The following is a 22,636-nucleotide window of genomic DNA, read 5'->3' as shown; positions in this document are numbered from 1 at the left end:
GTGCATCATAAACAGGAAGATGCAACAAAGAAGACCTAAGACAGTTGAGCAACTAGAAGCCTGTATTAGACAAGAATGGGACAACATTCCTATTCCTAAACTTGAGCAACTTGTCTCCTCAGTCCACAGACGTTTGCAGACTGTTATAAAAAGAAGAGGGGATGCCACACAGTGGTAAACATGGCCTTGTTCCAACTTTTTTTGAGATGCGTTGATGACATGAAATTTAAAAAAACAAAATTTTCCCTTAAATGATACATTTTCTCAGTTTAAACGTGATATATCATCTATGTTGTATTCTGAATAAAATATTGAAATTTGAAACTTCCACATCACTGCATTCTGTTTTTATTCACAATTTGTACAGTGTCCCAACTTTTTTGGAATCGGGTTTGTACTAGATTTCTGCTTATTAATAGTTAGTAGGGTAGTTGTTAAGTTTAGGTATTGGGTATTGGGATTAGGGATGTAGAATATAGTCATGCAGAATATGTGCTTTATAAGTACTAATAAACAGCCAAAATGTTATTAATACATGCTAATAATCAACTTATTTATAGTAAGAATTAGTCCCTATAATAAAGTGTTACCCAACTTTTGATTATAATTATTGGAATCAACATTAAGTAAGATTAATAAACACTTCAGGAAGTATTTTTCATTGTTAATGTTAACTAATGTAGTTAACAAATGTTAACAAATGGAAAGTGCTGCTGAATAAGATAACGTCTTGCAAAGTTACTTATAGTCATAATGTCTATTGGAGGATCATCAAAATAAAGTGTTAACAGATATTAAACAGACAGTCTAATAATACTAATGACTGCTAGTTGACATGTAGTTGCAAATTTACTTTTAGTCAACAGAATGTCTAAAGGAGACTATCAAATAAAGTGTTACCTGGACACAAAGATTCATTAGTTGACCTATTAGTCTATTACTTTGTCATTTCAAACCCATATGCTCTGATTTTTCTTCTATTAAACACAAAGGCAGAATTTTTTTATGCATCTTCACAGACTCACCTCTTTGCATACAGTGTTCATTATAACCACTTCTGTCAAGATACAAAAAGATATAACACCATAAAGGTCTGGTGAAAAATGCCCCTTTTTTGCCCTTTGTTTGAGTTTGAGTTTGACAGACTATAAATTGGCATGGGAAAAGAGCAGTGAAAACATTCTTTGAAGTTTTTCCTTTTGTGTCCCACAAAAACATTAGAGAATTGGGATTGGAATGACATGAGGGTGAACAAATGATGTCTGAACTATGTGTGTTTGTTCCACAAATCAATGCTAAATGCATGAACATCTAAACCAACCTCAAACCATGCACAGTAATATACATACAATAGAAGACCAAAGGGTTAAGCTTATGATGTGAAGCATATGTTGTTTTTTGAGTTGTAAAGTTGACTGGGTGGATGACTGCAAAAAAATATTTTTTAGTAATCTATTTGCATCAGTCTTTTAATGTTTGTGGTCTTGCAAACACTTTTTGTATTTTAAACAATAATTTGCACCGCTGCATTCTTGTTCACTAAGCATAAGCGCATCACTGTTCAGGCATTTTCCATTCATACAATGGTTGCTGTCCACAGCTGTACTTAACCCAGAATATCCCTTTAACATATTTAGTAGTTTAATATCTGGTAAAGACTCAGCTGGGTTTACTCGCACAAAACTCCCACTGCCTTACTACAGATACAACAGTGCAATATTGGCACACAGCCTTTCTTTCTGAGTAACACACACAGATATAAACACTCTCACACTTGATCTGTTATGGATGTAACCTGTCTGCACTCTATAATCATTCCTGCTGGAGCTCGGCTGGAGGAAATCCAGATGCATTCATGCACCCATCAGTTAGTTTTATCGATGCCTCCTCTCCTCAAATGCACACACTCCATCTCCGTCCATTAACACACATACTCTCTCGTCCCCAAATACACACTCTCCCAAAAGACACATCGCTCAGGCCCCAATCCATCTCATATGGTCTCCCATGTGAACTCAGATCCTAAACTGCCACTAGACCACAACTTCAACTCTTATGGCATTTTCGAGGATCAAAAGATCTGGCTTATGAACTAATGTTAAGTCTTCATCTCGCTTTATACCTTTTTTTTTTAAAAGGTGAAAAACATTTAATAAAGGATTATGGATTTTTGAAAATGACCTTTTATGCAGTGAGTAGCACAGCTCTAAGTGAATTAAAACATCCTGCAAAGTTTTAAATAAAGTACACCGCATATAAAGTTATTCCCTGCATCCCAATGTTCATCCTAAATAGTATGTGAGATTAGAATAAGTGTGTCCCAAAGCATAATATGTTGAAAAGACTATGCCAAAAGTCCCCGGATGGTCTACTATTTCAGGTCGATTTTTGAAGTGTGGATCTGTGCACACTCTAATGGCTAATATTACCCACAATCCATTGCACTTTGACAAATGATTCGGTTGAGAACTACAAACATGAATCAAATGTGTTAAAAAAAACTACGAACATGGTGGATGCGCATGACTGACGGTTAAGTAGAGAGGATAAAGGGGTTTGAGTTACTAATAACCAACATTTAGACTGGTAAAAATATTTATTTAATGTTAAGCTATGCTTCATGAGTTCTTTCCAATTTCACTTTAATTGTGCTTTAAATAGAATAAAGTCTATAAATACACTAAATAAAATTTTCAATCTTTCCATCATTTAGACTAGGCATCCCCAAACCTTTTTTTTTGTCAGGCAACCCCTCTACATGTAACATGTGACTGTAAAGCGCTGAAGACTCTGATCTGTGCACTGTGGCCATGTAGGATGACAGATTCAGATTCTACCAAACCTTTAAAAGATGAGAAAACATGATCCCACACGCAATGCCTACACAAGACAGCTATTCATCAGCTATTCATAGCAACCTGTCACATAGCAGTCATATGAGCTCTGAATTTTTAAAATCTTCTCTCAGCCCCCACATTTCACTCGCAGGAACCCAAGCACATCCCACTGTCTTACCTTTTAATTCAAAAGTTTAGTTTAAAGCAACATCCACTCTTTTCTGTTTAACTAAACAATTTTTCTTTGGGATAACATTTTAGTATAGGGACCAATTCTCACTATTAACTTGTTGCTTATTGGCATGCCTATTATTAACATATTGGCTGTTTATTAGTACTTATTCTGGATGACCATATTCTACATCCCTAATCCTACCCAATACTTTAACAAATACCTTACTAATTACTAATAAACAGCAAATGAGAAGTTCCAGGGGGTGTATAAAGGCCTCCTGTAGCGAATCGTTTAAATAGCATCCATTTAGATTGCTTCCCACATTTGAAATCATATTCTGGGTGTGGAGGGGTGTGCCCTTCAGATCATTCCAGGGGGACTCAGAACGTCATGGGGGGACTAAGCCCCCCAAGCCCCACCTTGACACCGGGCCTGAGTTATTGGGTAGGATTAGGGATGTAGAATAAGTGCAGAATATGTGCTTTAAATGTACTAATACACAGTCCATATGTTAATAATAGGCATGCTAATCAGCAACTAGTTAATAGTGAGAACTGGTCCCTATACTAAAGTGTTATCAACCCTACCCCTCTTTTTTTTTTTTAAATATAACAGCATACAGGTTTGGAGCAACATGAAGATTAGATAATTGACTTTTTATTTCTAAATGAACTGTTCTTTTAACAGCACAGGAAAGGGGAAAAATGCATCTTGGACCAAAGTAAAATGATTAATTTGAATGCCAGACAAGTTATGAATGAGATAAATACTATTAAGAAGCAAATGAGATGGAGGGGAAAGGACAGTTCCATATCAAAGAGGGAAATCACAGCTGTCATATTGCTTTGTGTCATGAAACAGAGGTTGCCAAGGGTCAGGCACAAACCCAAGGACCTCCCTCTTCCCTCTGATAAACAGCCTGGCTCTGATCCTTTAGAAATCCATTCAGGATATTCAGTAGCTTCGGTCAGCTTTCATCATGCGCAATGGGGAAAAGCAGACGTGGAAACAGACGGTGAAGGCAGAGGATGAGTGTGCGTGGATGTGTGTAAGCCAAACGTCCTTGCATACAGACACAGCTGTGATATAGAGCTTGGGGGGAAATGTGTTATTTTATTTTTTCTTGCACTGCTCATAGGACTGATTGAACTGTCTTTCAATCTAAAAAAAAAAAAGCACCTAAACCAACAAAATTCTGACCTATATGTATCAACAGTATATGCGTGAGTAATATATTTTTTTTTTGGCTGCCACAATTAAAGTGTTAACTGTGTGATTTTTTTTTTTTTGTATTATTATTATTATTATTTGCAGTTTAACACATTACAAATATTTGGTAACACTTTAGACCAATTTTCACTATTAAATAGTTGCTTATTAGCATGCCTATTATTAACATATTGGCTGTTTATTAGTGCTTATAAAGCACATATTCTCCATGACCATATTCTACATCCCTAATCCCAATATCCAATACCGAAACTTAATAACTACCTTACTAACTATTAATAAGCAGCAAATTAGGAGTTTACTGAGGCAAAAGTCATAGTTAATGGTTTATTAATAGCAAAAATTGGACTATAAAATTAAGTGTGACTAAATATTTAACACACTTAATGCAGCATCCACCTTTTCCTGGCATCCTTTGTAGCGTTACAGTAGACTATATGTACACACTATCAAGCACGATAAGACGCAAACTTACACAAAACACACAAAATTATGTCAAAATGCACATTTTTGGCAAGTGACCTCAAAAACTGTCTTAAATGAGTTGAAAAAAAACCTAGATAACAGTAGAGTTGGGAGAAAAAGTGATGTGTGTCAGATCTGCATCATGACCATCAAATTTTAAAGAGACAGCGCTACTTTTAAAGTAAAACCTGCTGCAGTCTGTCATTAATGTAAATAAAAAAATTAAAAAAACAAAGGAGAGAATGCATTCACTGCTTTGCTCGCTGATGAACTTTTGTTAAACTTTGTTGAATAAAGATGTATCAATATTAAATTTATGCATACACAATTTATAGTTTATGTGAAGATTGTTTTAAGTTCACTTAAAAGTAGCTCTGTCAGGACCACTATCGTCAATATAACTTATGATTAGCATATATTTTAGGTTATGGGAATGGTTCTGTTCAGGGCAAACACTCCCTGCCCATCCACGCAGCCTAGCATGTATAGGAGCAGGGAGAGCAGAATACCCCCCCCCCATCTTTAATTATATTTTTTACTGCAGTTTTACATACAGTAAAGAAAAGAAAAGCAGAAAATTAATCCTATTGTTGTACCATAATTTTGCACTGTAAATTGATACTTCAGCATATTTTCTCTTCACACTGTAAAAATGAATTAGAAGTACTAAAATGCTGCCTCATTTACAGGTTTTGACCTACCAAAAAAAAAAAAGGTCATCACTGCAGCCCTCTATTCTCATTATTGTACAAGTTTAAGTATTAGACATTTTATCAGTCATACCTCCTGAAGTGAAACAGACACTGGAAAAAGATAAAATAAAATATTCTTTGAAAATTATGGTTTATAGCTTAAAAAACTTAAAATATTAGCATTTTTCTAAAAACATTGTAATTGATTTGTCAATTGATGCAACATGGATTAATGTTGTGTGTTTGCTTTGTTTTTTGAAACATCAGCGTTGGGGTTCATTTACATTTGCATTATATTAATTAATTATTTTTCTATAAATCTTCATACATGTTCATCTGAAGAAAGAAAGTCATATACTGGCATGAGGGTGAGTAAATAGGGACAAAATTATCATTTTGGGGTGGAGTATTCCTTTAAGTATCTTAACACTGAAAAACTACATGCGTCTCCTTTAAGAAGACTAGCTAAGTGTGTTGAGTGACACAAAAGCCCATCCGACACTAAATCATAATCATTTTAATAGCACTGTTAACATGCAAAGAACATTTAAACACATTTACACACCGAGACAGGTTTCACTTGCTTATTCCCTGACCTTCATTCAACTCTCACTTTATGACTCAAATCACTTTATTATCTCACTTTATCATCTTACATAAAAATTAAACTGCGACCCCTGGAGTCACCTCTCCTGTCTTTTTCAACTAACCATTAACAGAATTACCTCAGTATGGCTCAATTTGTCTTGAACCAATCTTCTGTATTCAGCAAGGGCAAATGAATTAGATCAATTTCAGCCGCCATCATTCCATCCTCAAGAACATCATTAGCCAGAAACAGTGGGGGAAAGATGAGTGCGGGAGACGATAAGAATAAACATTTGCTGTTGATGGATCCAGCTCAGCCAGGAGGCTTTTCACTGTTTTCTATCATGAACGTTCCTTGTTAGCAGAATAATAAGTTAGTGTAATTGAGCCATTCATTATCCCTGATGTTTTTACTGGTGCACAAACTTGCACACACACACACACACACACACACACACACACACACACACACACACACACACACACACACACACACACACACACACACACACACACACACACAGACACAGCCACTTTGAGGATGTGTCGAGGTTTAAGATGCTACAAGCCTAGTACAGAAGAGGAAGAAGACTAGTGGTAGATCTAATGTTTTTTTGTTTTTTTTTGCCTTTGACGTCAACATCAAATCAATGAACTTTTTTTTTATTAATTTTTTTTTTCTATTTCATTTACAACCCTATTATGTCTGATTCACCAGTGCACATTACTTAGAACATGCACTGGTGAATCAAGAAGAAAAAACACGTAATGTAATTTAACTTTCTTGCTTCACTTCTGAAACAACTTCCATTTTCAGTTTCATCTATGTCTTGTTCATATATTATTAGCTGTAAGAAAATAACAATGACCAAATAGCTACTTCTCATTGTTTTAAGCTTCTGTTGTAGGTAATGGCACTTTTTAAAAATCTGTCCAGAAGAAATTTTCTGAAAATGTACTCACTCTCAGGCCATTCATTGTTTAGAAATGTTTTGTACTGTTTTCACAGAGCTTGATCTGTGCATATTTCTCTCCTGATTCAGATGAAACAACGTTTATTTATTTTATTTATTTATTTATGTATTTTTTTTTTACTGGAGAAAGCATTAGGGCTCATATTTTTGCCAATAATTACTGAAAATTAAGTGTATTTAAACCATTTTTTTGTCCTCTATGTAGGTCCTGCTTTATATTAGGTGTCTATAACTACTATGAACTTACATTAAAATTATAATGCAATATACTTATTGTGTTCATGCATATAGTTACAACATTACATACATCATTGCCTTCTGTAGATCTGCTTATAGCTGAATTGAGCTTGTTTCATAATTGATTAATTTTAAATAGATACTAAACTCAACTAAATCAACTCTGAACTGACTTGAGCTGAATAATGACATCATTTGTTTTTTTAGCATAATTAGACTTTTTTTTCTTATATTTTAAGAAGTTTGCACCTGTTATTTTCCTGCTTATTGAAGAAGCTTTGGAACGATGTGAATTATATTAAGTGCTATAGAGCAATAGAGGATTGTTAACTACAATGGAAAAGAAGGTGGATTAATGCCACAGTGATGGGTGATCAATATATGAACTTGAAAGAACTGAATGAACTGGAATTTCTAAGTCAACTGATTATTACTCATGATGATTCTTTGCATAAGTTTCTTAAAAGAAAGCTTTTTTTATGACTTTTTGCACAAAAACTTAAAAGAAAAAACTTGAAAAAAAAGCTTTGAAGTCAATCAAAGGGCATATATGATGGATAGAGCCCTTTGTGTTTTTTGGCCTCAATTCAATAAAAAAGGAGTTGTAGATGGGTGTTGTACAGTTGCTATTATAACGTGTTCTCGAGTGGTTGCTGGTGCATTGCTGTGCAGATGCTAGGATGTGATGGCTAGTTTTATACTGGTCTGTATGATGTTCATGTCACTAGCAAAGGTGTTTTCTCCAAGGATGCAAGAGTCAGTTAGATGAGAAAATCAAACAGTGATAAAATAAAACAAGTATTATGAAATACGGGAAAAATAGTAAAACACATCTAAAATAACACTGTCCAACAAGCTACACCAGCAAATGAAGTTTCAGAGGAAGAAAGTGTCTCTTTTGCCTCCCTGGAGATCATTGTGTTCTCATTAAACTCTTCAAGCATGAATTTGAGGGGGAACTGCTAGATACAGGCCACAGTCAATAGTCTTTGTAGCACTAAAACTGGCTGCTCATCCTGACAATGCAATAATGCCTTTCTGCTCACAGTCAGTCCACAAATCAACTTCAACGAGTCAAACTGGCAGAAACAGACTAATTACAAAGTAAACACTTCAACCAATTACTTTCAATCACATCTGAATCAAATAAACTTGAATTTACTGATCTGTGATTGATGTAGTTTTTTTTTTGTGAGCACTCAGTTTGGTTAAAGCACACAATATGAATTTTGCTGCATTAGATAGCAAAATAAAAATGAGATTGTATGTGACACTGTACAAATAAATTCTGTAACTATAAAGATGCAATGGTATTGGTTGCTTGTAAATAGTGTAAATGTGTTCCATTACTGTGTAAACGTCAAATGGAAATGTAACATGAATTTGAGTGATCACCAGACATGCTTTGGCTTGAATGCAGCTCTACGGAAAAACAACATTCATGCAAGTGATTATATGAATAACTGACAAGATATGAAATGGTTCTCTCTTTTACTGACGTCAGAGTCCTCCCATTTCTCATTCCCCTATCTCACATTACTGATGCACCACTACTCATTTGACTTTTAGCCTCTCTTCCTTCTTACATACATGTGATTAATGGATTGTAAATGATTATGTGTGTGTGTAAATGACAGACCAGTTTTAGAACCTCAATAAAAACAAACACTGATTTTTACTTAGATTTTACTTAGTTCCAGATCGAAAAATTAAGGTTTAGATTCAGTTGTATGTGTCAAACGTTCCCTGTTTCGGTTTCTACACGGACTGTGCTGCTGATGTTCTTGTGTTTATGTAACTCATTCAGGTCAGTGAGTCGACTACTTGTCATGCATGTATAAATGGGGCTGTGGTACTGTAGCTACAGCCAACCCTCTACATCGCAAGTTAACAGAACTAAATTCTGCGCAGGGCAACTAAATAAAGTCTGTCCACAAGCCATTAGCTAATAAATTGCTTTCACTCGCCAGTGACTGAGTTAGAGGCTAAGAATACTTTTAGAGCAGATATATTTTCACTGTGTATGACCGAGAACAGTCTTACTGAGCGTTAGTGATGGGTCGCTAATGACGTTTTGTGCTTTTTAACCGACTCTTTTATATGACTCAGCATTAAGAAGTTCTCTCAGAGAGTGAGTTCATTGTTTTGTGACCACACATGTGTTTAACTGGTTGGATGTCTAAGACAGATTAGTGTGCTCCAGGCAATGATAACATTGTCAAAAAGCAGCTGATTTCTGATGAAAGTGAGCTAAATGTGAATCAGACTGTGTGAATAGTATTAATCTAATGTAATAATCATAAAAAAGTCCAAATTATTACCTCCATGTACAAAGCCATACAGAGTGCAGTCAGATGGGCCGACGAGGTGGATCAGACTCGACTGGCTAAATGCAACAGTGTAGGGCTCTAAGAAAGAAAAAGAAAAGAGAGAAAAACATAATAAAAACGCACTTATACATATAATGAAATTTTAAGATCTGCAAATAAAAGCAAAAATCAAAACTTATCTGAGCAAAAAAGACACATTTTCCCCATGTTACGCACAAAAGACAATTTATTTTTCATGTTCTAATATTTGACAATGAACTTATATACATACCTTTTGTTTGTCTATCTGTGCAGCATCAAAGCAAAATAACATAAAATTAAATCAAGGTGAGACTCCATTCATAAAACTCTTACTGGTGAAAGATAAAATGTCCAACAAGCAGAGCAATCACTAACAGAAATATTATAAATGGCCAAGGGACTATGATGTTTGCTGGACGTACTATGGTAATACTATGCTTTTGGACAAAGACTATGTTATACTTTACAGTACATTATTTCTGGTACATTTTACTTCTCAGTACATTTAAAGATGATGGTAAATGTGTATGTTCATCATTCAGCACTATGGTTTCAGAGAACCACTGTATTACCATCTGATACTATTACTGCACCATGGTATTGCCATGTATGTACTTTTTGCAAGGTGTTTTACATCTGCTTTATATTGATAAGCATGTTTTAAGGACACAAAGGAGGAAGTGTTACCTGGAAGAGAGATGGACATGATGATCTCACCATTCCTCTCTTTGGTCTCTATTCGCTCTAATTTCTGAGCCTCATATCTCTTTTTACCAGCTTCCTCTTGTTCTGGGCTGGAATACTGCAATGGACAAAAACACACTCTGGTAAACAACAAGCAACTTGTTTGTAAAAAGAAAAAAGATTGAGAAATGTTGGAAAATCTTACCAAAATAATTTGGCAATACACAAGCTGTTTCCCAAATGATGCACTATACACTGTGTACTCAGGCACAATGTACTAAATCGTGTAGTGTATGAATTATAAATGAGTTATTTTGTCATTCATCATCAAAGTCTAAGAGCCCCTCCCCCTCCACGTCGTAATTAAAGCTGCAACAGTTGATTGCATGAGGTCTCCAACATTTAAGTGCATCATCTGGGCATTTCTTTTTGGAATTTTCTAATACACACTAATCATACTACTACAAAACAGCATAGAATAGTCCATAAGTAAACACGAATTGGGACGCACCTCTTGACATTTGAAAAATCATGTCACTTAAGTTAAGACCACAGATGAATGTACTTTTTGAAGTAAACTACCAGAGTACTTGTCTATAAAGAGGTTCTGGTAAAATGTAAGTAATGGAAATGAAGCTAAGGTGCATTATGCACCTTGAAAAATCATTGGGGAGATGAAATATAGTGACAGTAATAAAAAACAAATAGATATTGAAATTTGAACTGATACAAACTGCATGTTCAAATGTCAATCTTTAGAGAAAAGACAATGTGTTCACTGACGTACAGACTCTTACCTCAATAGGAGGAACTTCAATGATTTTGGCCACGTTTTGAAGGGACAGTGGGACATACCATAGTGTTGCCTTGTTGGTCAATTTTTTGGCACCTACAAAAATGCATAACTAATATCAGCATAATCAGAAAGAATGTGAATCTTTTCAAATGCAGTGCATTGAATACATAAAGAGTAATGAAAGGTTTAAAAAGTACAAAAAAACTAAAGTAACTGCCTGAATAATTGTAACGTGTGTTACATCCAAGGTACTCAAAAAGCACAGGAGCAGCTGAGAATTTTTCAAAAGGGTCATAAAAAATATACAGCCACAAAAACTTACTGAAAAAAATCCAGGCTTTTATACCTGAACAAACACTTTACATTTTTGAGACCCAGTTCAAGGCCACATTTATGTTATCACGCATCCACTAGAACAAGACTTCAATTATAAAAGGTTATAATGATATTAACACCAGATCGTATCCATCTTCATATCTCAGGTGCCACTAAACATGAGTTTATTGATTAATTAATGAATTTGTTCAATATTTCCAATCATGGGAAAAGACCATATCTTCTGACGAACTCTAAGGGAAGTGATGCGTTGCCGCTAAGTTTCAGGTGTTGTCATGGAGACTTCTCATCGCATCTCATAGTGAAGATGGTTTGCTCTCTGAAGAGCAAGTGAGGCTATTTTGGGTAGGCTGTGTTTATTAGACACAAGAGAAATTTCAGAGAGGAAAACCATGTGTTTGAGCGGATAAGTACACAATTAAGGCTGTCACAAGAGAACGACAAAGCTTGAATTAATGAAACTATCAATTTGTGTGATAATGACACACCAAAAAAGGAAATCCTGTGTTCTAAAATCGAATTTCTTGCGAGACGTGAAGATTTAATTTCCCTCACATAATCCTCACACACTTGAAACATAATAACAGATTAAATTACAGGAGAACAGAATGTTCTCTATGCATTATGATAGATTTATGGTGACTTTTTACATTAAGTAGAAGAGCTGGAAGAAGAGGCTCCTACTCATCTTGATCACTTGACTTTTCCAATCATAAACAAGATGAGGATTTTTAAATCATTTCATAGTGTTTGCACACACATAGAGTGTTAAAATATTTGGTAAGACTATTTTAAGGACCAGTTCTCACTATGAACTAGGTGCTTATTAGCATGGATATCACTAGCATATTGGCTAGTTCTTATAAAGCTCATAATAATGGCTTACTCTGCGTGACCATTTAAGATCATTTAGTGCTACCAATACCTAAACTTAATAGCTACATTACTAACTATTAATAAGCAGCAAATTAGGAGTTTATTGAGGCAAAAGTTGTAATTAAAAGTTAATAGTGAGAATTGGTTATTTTGTCCCCAGTGCATCTACCAACCCCAAAAATTTGAAAAAGAACAACCCAGTAAATTTTTTGGTAAGCCTTTCTCTGCAAGCTTGTGAAAAAATGAGCCGCTCAGATTTCGCTCCCACTGTGATGTGGTAAGGGGATCTTATTATAATATTACTGCCCCTTAAAGGAATAGTTCCCCCAAAAATTAAAATTCTGTCATTAATTACTCACCCTCATGCCGTTCTAAACCCGTAAGACCTTCGTTCATTTCAGAACACAAATTAAGATATTTTTGCTAAACTCCTAGAGCTTTCTGACCCTACATAGACAGCAGTGTAACCGAAATGTTGCCAGGCCCAGAAACATAGTAAGGACTTTGGTAAAACAGTCCATGTGACATCAGTTGAGCTATGTGAAAAAATTTTGTGCGAAAAGAAAACAAAAATAGCAACTTTACTCATTTATTATTTAACACTGATAAACACAACAGCAGTTGACCATTGTGATGTACAAATAAAATAAAAAAAAAAACAGTAAAAAGAATAACATCAGTAAATTCAAAAGTTTATTTAACATGCAAAGTTTAAAAAGCCAAAGTAAGAAAATAAGATTTCAATTTAGTTTTAAACTCATAGACAAAATTTTAAGCTTTTTTACAGATAAAGGAAGGTTATTCCATAGCCTCCTTACAACTAACAGGATAACGCGGCCCTGTAAGCATGTTTTAACATAAACTTGTGTGTATTTGACAGTTTAAGCGCAATAAGACACAAAAGAGAGCTTATTCACATGCTGTGTGACAGCTGTTTCTGTGTGAGCTCAGAAAACCCTTTATTAGAAGTTTAAATTCATATGGTTTAAAACGCATAATTTAAGCAAGATAGACATGGTAATTAAAACCAAACAGATGTTTTTTTTAGCAGAGTATCTGATGCATGAGCTGTAAAGGCACTGCCCTATTCTGGAAAAGGGAGCAGGGAGCAGCAGCTCATTTGCATTTAAAGAGACATGCACGAAAACAGTGCGTTTCTACTTCCACTCAAAATAGGCATTTTCAAAATGATATAATAAATTATCTGTGGGGTATTTTGAGCTAACGTTTCACAGACACATTCTGGGGACACCTGAGACTGTACATACATATTGTAAAAAAGGACATAATATGTCTCCTTTAAACACAGGAAATCCTGATGTTTAACAAGCTTAAAATTTTCCAAATGATAGTAATAATGTTGAATTCTCTGTAATGCCTACGCTACAAAACACTGTATAATCTTAGACAGTTAGTGTTATGGTGCCGCAGACACTGCCTATTTTGATACCCAATTTTGACATTTGTTACAAGGCTGCAATACAAAGATTAATATGCCCAACAAATGAGAGCTGTTTCTCCTACATTTTATGAACACATAACAAATAATTCAAGACTGAACTGTACCAATTCAGCAGAAAGAGGAGGATTAATTCTGACAGACTGCGTTTGGGAAAAGCATTTGCATTTTACACTCTGTTGAAGCCATCCAGACAAGCTGGTTGCTATGACAACCATGCAGGGATTCTGCCGCTACCATGGCGAGAGAATGGCTTCTCTAATTGGTTTCCACAGCAGCTTGTCTAATGGTTCTACACAGCAGGATATTTACATGTTTTCCACTAGCAAAGACTCATGGGCAAAAAAAAAAAAAACTCCTCATTGGACACGCAAAGATATCATATATATCATTTTCAGTTTTGAATAATATTGTCTTACAGTAAAATGCAGACTTACTATCAGCCATTCAACAGCTTTACACTCAGAAATGCTTTGAAGTAGATGAAAATTAATCTAGTATCTATGAAAATGTATCTAATATACAATATAGAATCTAAAACTTTAATTGTAAAAGGATTTTAAATTTTTCCCCTCATGAGTTTCAACTGCTTAGTAGAGGGTAAAATCTAGGTCTAGTGTATGACAGAGCAGAGAATAATATAATATAATATAATATAATATAATATAATATAATATAATATAATATAATATAATATAATATAATATAATATAATATAATATAATATAATATAATATAATATAATATAATAGAGCAGTACAATTTTTTTTATGTTTTTAAAAGAATATCTTCTGCGCACAAAGGCTGCATTTATTTTATCCAAATTACAAGAAAAACAGCAATATTGTTAAATATTTTTACGGATCAAAATAACTGTTTTATGTTTGAATATATTGTAAAATGCAATTTATTCCTGTGATCAAAGCTGAATATTCAGCATCATTACTTCAGTCTTGAGTGTCACATGATCTTCAGAAATCATTCTAATATGTTGATTTGCTGCTCATGACGCATTTCTGATTATTATCAAGGCCTATGTTCAAAACAGCTGTGTAAACCTTTGACTGGTAGTGTATATAATATAACCTAACATTACCCAACAGTGATTAGGTTACACCAACAAGGGTGAGTTTTAAGGTATAGCTTTTTAAAGAAACTACTGCACATTTTCAGTTTTTGTAGACGGAACTAGTCACACTCTGATCCTATATATATCTGACAAATGTGTCTCTTAGCAACAAACATCTCTGTTGCTAACAAGTTTTTGAATCATGGTGGTTTTATATGTTGATTTGGTACACTGCTAAGGATCTTTCATATAATGATTAAAATGTCTATTTTCATTGTAAATACACAGACACTTTAATCCTGTGCTAACTTTAGATGTTAACTACTATATCAGAGTCTGGAGCAAATAATCTAAATGTTTTTTCAGTGACGTACGTCTACCAGAGTAGATTGCGCTTGATTACAAACTCAGATTTTCCATTACTGCCAGCCAACACTTTAATTACTGCTTTCGGTATGAACCCACTGGTCAGATACGAGGAGGAACGATGTTGTGCAGTACAGCTGTGTACAGAAACATGAGTGATTGCAGGTGTGCTGCACACTTTGTTTAGAGATGGACTTGCCTTTAAAGGCTCTGCCAACCCTCACTCACCCTATGAACTTGTCTCATGTTTAATATGGATTTTAAACTACATGAAGTAAACAGGACAGTGGTTTATGTGAACTGTACATTTGATAAAATGAGGTATAAACTTTATAGGGTCAGTAAGATTTCAATGATTTATAAAGAAGATTCTTGTGCTCATTAATGCTGTATCTATTTGATCAAAAAAAGAGAGAAAATAACTGTGAAATATTTTTGCAATTTAAAATAACAGTTTTCTATTTGAATATACTTTAAAATATAATTTATTCCTGTAATGCAAATTAAAAATTTTCAGCATCATTACTCCAGTCTTCAGTGTCACATGATCCTTCAGAAATCATTCTAATATGATGATTTATTATCAGTGTTGGAAAGTGCTGCTTAATATATTTTGGAACCTGTGATACTTTTTTACTTTCTTTGATGAATAAAAAAGTTCAAAAGAACAGTGTTTATTCAAAATAGAAATGTTGTGTTACAATCTACAGTACTATTCAAATGTTTGAGGTCAGTAATTTTTTCTTTAATTTTTTTTTTTTAAAGAAATTATACTTTTATTCAGCAAGTATGTGTTAAATGGATAAAAATATAGTAAAGACATAGATAAAAAGATAGTAAAAGGTGACTTACTGTATATTGTTAGAAAAGATTTCTAAAAAGTATCACTGTTTCCAAAAATAAAATTAAATTAAAAAATAAAAATAAAAATAAATCAGCATATTAGAATGATTTCTGAAGGTTCATGTGACAATGAAGACTGGGGTACTGCCTGATGAAAATTCAGTGCTGCATCACAGAAATAAACTATATTTGAAGTATATTAAAATAGGAAACCAATTTTTAAAAATTGCAATAAAATTTTCTCTGTATTTTTTTTCTGTATTTTTAATCAAATAAATACAACCTTGAAGAGCATAAAAGTCTCCATTAAAAAACATAAACAATGTTACTGATCCCAAACTTTGAAGGGCTGTCCAGATATAATATTTTTGAAAGTGAATTTCTGTATTGCCACAAGTGCTGATGATAAAATACCATTGCGCATTTCCAACACAACACTTTAATGACACACTTCAGTAAAGTTTTACTTTAAAGTACATTTTAAATTATATTTTGATAATCTTTTGACATGCTTTAAAGAAGTTCACTTATTTTCATGTCGACTAACGTACTAAAGCATATGTAAAGTCCTTGATTGTCATTAAATTGTATGTAAATACGATATTGTATTTATGCACGAATAAAATTTATTAAATTGCTGTTGCAAATAACGTAATAAGGTGTCTGAAAACATATCAAGTCTAATGTACATCCTCATTTAGACAGCTAGGTAAGTGAGTTTAATAGAAAGAGTGCTAGAATGACAGAAAATGCATTCATTCTAATGTGAATTTGCATCTGTATAATGTGTGTGTGTGTAGATGGCAGCCCTGCCGATGCAGTCATCACGGCCCCTGCATTCAGAGGTAGGAGACCCCTGAGGAGTGCGAGCGAGAGCAGGCTGACAAGATTGGCCTCGACTGTCTGTGTGTGTGTGTGTATAACCCAAGAGAAGAGTCATGTGATGGCCTAGCCTGAGTTCACACATGTATATAAACCACCACAAATGCATCCTTTAAATGTGTGTCAGACCAGGAAACAAAGCTTTATCAAAAGTTTTTTTTTTTTTTTTTCCAGAACCCTGCTTATTTGCTGTATGTTGATGCTACGTAAAGCTGAAGACTATGTATCATACTGTATACGGGGGGTAAAAAGTATATTTCGGAAAAAGAGACCAGGATATTACCCTGACAGCTAACTAATCTGCTATGGGAATAGTTACTGTTGCTATTATGCACTTATTATTAACTAGTTTAATGGAGCCAGCCAATAATAGCCCAAAGTGTGTATGAATGAGGGCATCTTAATAGAGTGATTTCCAGGCCATGCTTCATTTGCATTCTTGGATGCATGGTTGCATTTATTTCTTGACAAGCAATGTACTTGCATATGTTTTTGTTTGTTTATACATGTAGGTTTGGCTTTTTTGGCACAGCAAAGGTTTTGCTCCATGTTCTGTTTAAACTCTGGAGGAAGACACTGCGTTTGCAGAGTAGACTGCTTTCCTATGCAGGTATCGCGCTGCAACTGCTGCCTGTGTTGGTGACCCGTGACGTTAAGTTAACATGACAGAAGCACATAAAGTCTGCCCCCATTCCGCGTGGTTCCCCGCGGCTCAGCACGAGCCTTTAAAGGGGCAGCGCTGAGACAGCCTGAGACCTCTCGACAGAGCTGCCTTAAAACAGCACAAGGACCGGTTAATGTGCTGTGTGGCGGAATGAAACCCTGATCACGTGGACTGATGCTTACAAAGAATGAATTATGGAAAAAAGGTTTTGCTTGTCAAGGAATAATTTTAAAAAAGCTTTAATGTAACAGTTGTTTAAGAGTGACTCTAACAGTATCCCTTTAAGCCTTGTGTATAGGCCTTAATGCAATATAATCCATTTATAATGCAAATAATAATCAGTTCTTCCACAGATACCAAAGTTATACTTTGTACTAGTATAAGGCCCTAAGACACATTTTAATATGTTATAATACACTATAAAGATGTAATCTTTACTAGGTTAGTAATACAATGTATTATAACTGTCATTACAATAATTTATTAAAATATATAATGTATTACAATGTGGAAATGTATAATAAATTAAGGTGTTCTGCACATTCAGTGATGTGTTACTATTATATTCAACCTTGCCTGGATACATACAGCATACTTAGATTAAATGATGTGTACTATATAGCAAATCTCAACTGTTTGATTGTTATATCATCAAAAAATGCAACCTATGTTATCGCCCAGTTATATATTAAAAGTTGTGTGTGTGTGTTATAGTGTGTGTGTGTGTTATATATATATGTATATATATATATATATATACATATATATATAATACATTATACTTTACCTGCGTATACAGTATACTCACATTTAAGACAATATACCATATAGCAAATCTTGAATGTACGACTGGTTATATCCTTGCATAAATGTAAACTCTATTATCACACAGATTCCTATATAAAGTGAGAAAATTATTTACTCATATACAGGGCAATAAATAAGGTAACACTTTACAATAAGTTTCTATTTGTTAACATTAGTTAAATACAGTAGTTAACATAAACTAACAATGAAAAATACTTCTAAAGCATTTATTTATCTTAGTTAATGTTGATTCCAACATTTACTAAAACATTATTAACATCTAAAGTTGTATTTTAATGTTATTTTATGGACCTGAAATACACAGACTAAAAATTAACAGCTGTAGTTTTATTAACTAACGTAAACAAAGATTAATAAATACTGTAACACATATATTGCACATTGTTAGTTAATGTTTGTTAGTGCATTAAATAAACTTAACAAATGCAACCTAATTGTAAAGTGTTACCAATATTATATAGCATATCTCATCTGCTTGATTGCATGTATTGTCGCAAAATGAAAAAAAATAAATAAATAAATAAAAAATTTACTATTGTCCGGTTCTAATATGCTAAATACAACAAGGTGTGAAGATATTGAAAAATTATAAACATTAATATCATGATTTTCTGTAAAGCTTTGAAAACTGAAAAAAAGTACATTACTAAAATCTGTTTAATAATTGTTGCAATACCTTTAAATATAATTTGAAAAAAAAAAAAAGATGTATTAAAGTATAAAAAATCTGATACTATTTAAAATAATAAAATATCATTATGGTAATGAGAATTAGCTTAATTAATCATTAAAGGGTTGCAGGGTTTTTTTTTTTTTTTTTGTTTGTTTGTTTTTTTATGTAGTAAGCTGATGATAAATAAATTAAAATAAAACAAGTATTGTCAAAGTATTGGGAAACCTGTTTTTTTTTTTTTTTTTGTAATTAAGATTCACTGAAATGTTTTAATGTTATATTATTTCTTTCTTTTGATTTTGGAGTGAAGTATGACCCACAAATGTTCTTTTACTGGTATTTGATTCATTACAAGCTTTTAAATGTGGCCTCTCCGAAGCGGAGCGAGTCCAGAGGTGTCTTTCTTTGTAACGACTTCCGCAGTCACTTCCTTCACTACTACTGACTGGATACTTCGCCCACGCCGAGCTGGATCACTTTTTACCACATGACAGCCCTGTTGCTGTGGTAACAACATGTGCCTTGGGGATAGTGCTTTTGTTTTAGCTTCCTCTCTTGTATTGCTTTTTTGTCTTTGCCACACAATCCCTGAAATAATCAAATCTCAAGGAGATCATGTCTGTTTTTTAGGATAAAACACCATATGAGTCTAAAGTTAGAATCACATTATATTCAGATTAGTTTTATTGAGCTATAGCTCCATTTTGAGGTGACATCAGAGACAGAGGGATAATGCAGCATCAGCTTTTAAAATAATTATAGGTGCTGATAAACTGCCTAACTCATATGAATATGGCAAAGCGCCTAATGTTTTCAGTGTAGTCACTTTTATTTATATAGCGCTTTACACAATGCAGATTGCTTCAAATTAGCTTTACAGTATTAAACAGGACAATTATGCAGTAGGGTGTTTGGCCAGTTTTTAAATTAAATGATACATTTTTACTTCTGAAGTCAACGCGAAACAGTAATTGAAGCTCATTTTACTTTGATAATGTAAGAGGCCACAAGATGTTGCCATTCATGCATTTGGCAGCGAACCACAGTGAACTTTGACACAGAACTCCTGAAAAATAAACGCCGACCTTTAACACAGAAAAATGAACGTACACAATGACATCCATCTACACCTGTATTAATCAGCTTCAGTGGAATCTCAATTATTCATGCAGTCTGATGTCTGATGCAATCTTTTGATGAATTCAGTTCATGTACAATTCATGAAGAAGTTATTGTATTTAGTTACCACTATAAACAAAAGTCCTTGCATTTTGTGTCAGTATGTTTTTTTAAGTTTTACATTTAGAAACTCATGTTCTTTTTTTTATAATTGAATCTATTGTGATTTATGTAACACAGTAATTGTGGATTACATATTTATTATTATGTACAAAACAAACAACAAGAACGATATTTTCATAAGGCTTCAGGGCAACAGTGTTTACACTTTTCTTAATGATTGAATGAGTAGAGGTGAGATGCATCATGTCAGGTTTTATGTAAATCACACTGACTGCCATTGGTCCTCACACATCTCATGGCTCGCCAATTTGGATTATGCAAAAACTGAGAATGAGGCATGAGAGCTGTGGCTGAGATGAATATTTTTAATGGACAACAACTTTGTGTTGTTACTTAATTGCTAACATGACTTCTAAAGACTTGAAATACAGTGCATTTATTATATGGACTACTGTAATGATACTTTTTGATTGTTTGAGGCTCTTTATTCCCTCCTTCACTATAGGCTTTCCTTGTATGGAAAACTGCAGCATGAACATGAAAACAAAGCTTTTTTGGATAAACTATTCCATTAAACAATCCTTTATGACCGTTCACTGACCTGTGACTATGTTCTCTGAGAGAACATTGACCTGCACCTCCACTGAGTTTTTGGAGGTGTAGGTAATCTCAGCACTGACGTGGGCTACTTCACCGATGAACATTGGGTGCAGGAAGTCTGTGCGCTCCACCCGGGCCAGAGCAGCTACACAGCGGTCCTATTTACCAAAATAAATTGTATTTAATTGCACTTTATGCATTACTAGTATACCAGGATACTACAGCTCAATAGCTGTATATATATTTGTACTGTGTGTACATTGTGCTACATTTATGATTTTGCAGAGCCCTCTACTGGCTACACAGGACAATGGACATTTTTAAGCAGAAGGCATGAATCAGCGTCAAAGACAAAATATACACAATATTTTAAAGGTTTAAGTATTTTTATACTACTGTGACATAAATACTGTACGATTTAAATATTTTTTTTTCACATTACAGTAATGAGAAAGATATTGTTTTGAATGAATGTAATGAGAATCTGTGTAAAAAAAAAAAAAAGCAAATGAAAATGGTCTTAAAAATGCCCATGTAAATTTTTTTCCTTCAGATTTAGCAGTAAAATATAACAGTTCGGTGTTTGAGAGGTTAGGTGAGTTTCATCTATCACTTATCAAATCAATCAGAATGTTCAGTTACATCTTTATCATGTTCATCTGTTCAAGAAAAAACACAACACACTTTACATATAAAAAAAAACCTTGGTGGTTCCAGTGTTAAAAGCTTTGGCTTCCAGACCGTAAGACTAAAACTCACCCCAGTTTGACTATTGCAATGGCGAGTGCCAATGATGCATCCCGCTTCCTCAATCATCTTCAGGATAGTCCCACCATGAACATTGCCAACAATATTGGCATCATCAGGACGCATGATCCTGAAATATTAAAGAAAAAAAAAAACTTTGCATATAATCACCAGTTTTATAAGGATGCATGATATAGTGTATTTATAACCATATTCTATATTGGCCATAAAGACCACAATTTTATATCTTTTAAATCCCTAGGTATACGTTTTTAACTTATCTTTCTCACCTATGTTAAATGACTAACAAATCAAGTGCTCACAAATCATACAAAAAAATCTGACAATGATATTAAACTATATAGGTCCCACTTTATATTAGGTGGCCTTAACTACTATGTACGCACATTTAAATTGATACAATGCACTTATTGTGTACATAAATGTTTTTACATTGTACTTCTTTAAAATGATAAAAAAATACTTGCATGTTTACATCTGTAATTAATTTCTGTAATTGCATTTGTAATTACACTGTTGACCCATCCCTTACACCTTAACCCCCCCTTAAACCGATCCATACCACCAAACCTGTTCCTAACCACCCGTATCCCACCTCAATAGCAGCAAATGTGTTTTGGGTTACACTTTAGTTAAAGGTGTCTTTGTTACAATGTAATAGCACTTTTAACTACTGAGCAATATTAATTAACTACATGCACTTAATACTTGGTTAGGGTTAGGATTAGTGTTTGGCTTAAGGTTACGTATACTTTTTACTTTTAATTTATTGTTATTATAATAGTAAGTACATGTCATGTGTAACAAAGACACCCTAAATAGTCAAGTCACCATTATTTATATAGCACTTTTTACAATGCAGATTGTGTCAAATCAGCTTTACAGTATTAAATGGGTAAAAAGTGTGTAAAATAAATAATTATAATAATAAGTGTAAAATAAAGCATTACCATGTTTTTCTATACAATATGAACACAATATATTTTTTTAATGTAAGTACA

General features: G+C 33.8%; 1 protein-coding gene across 6 annotated transcripts in view; it reads right to left on the bottom strand.

Annotated features, from left to right (window-relative positions):
• The window catches only part of LOC109090561 (cytosolic acyl coenzyme A thioester hydrolase), a 51,154-nt gene that overhangs the window by 24,527 nt on the left and 3,991 nt on the right, over positions 1 to 22,636 (bottom strand). For 3 of the 6 annotated variants that reach the window (XM_042730337.1, XM_042730334.1, XM_042730339.1), the window contains exons 2-7: positions 21,627 to 21,744; positions 20,869 to 21,025; positions 11,031 to 11,122; positions 10,237 to 10,351; positions 9,800 to 9,814; positions 9,520 to 9,606 (exon numbers count right to left, since the gene is read on the bottom strand). In XM_042730337.1, coding sequence (XP_042586271.1) covers positions 9,520 to 9,606; positions 9,800 to 9,814; positions 10,237 to 10,351; positions 11,031 to 11,122; positions 20,869 to 21,025; positions 21,627 to 21,744 — 584 coding nt within the window. The remainder of the gene's footprint in view (positions 1 to 9,519; positions 9,607 to 9,799; positions 9,815 to 10,236; positions 10,352 to 11,030; positions 11,123 to 20,868; positions 21,026 to 21,626; positions 21,745 to 22,636) is intronic. The other 3 variants (XM_042730338.1, XM_042730336.1, XM_042730340.1) reach the window with 1 other exon arrangement.

Source organism: Cyprinus carpio, chromosome B8 (genome assembly GCF_018340385.1).
Source record: "Cyprinus carpio isolate SPL01 chromosome B8, ASM1834038v1, whole genome shotgun sequence".
In the NCBI taxonomy this organism is placed as follows: Eukaryota; Metazoa; Chordata; class Actinopteri; order Cypriniformes; family Cyprinidae; genus Cyprinus; species Cyprinus carpio.
The sequence above is the reverse complement of the archived record's forward strand: the minus strand, read 5'-3'. Positions and strand labels throughout refer to the sequence as shown.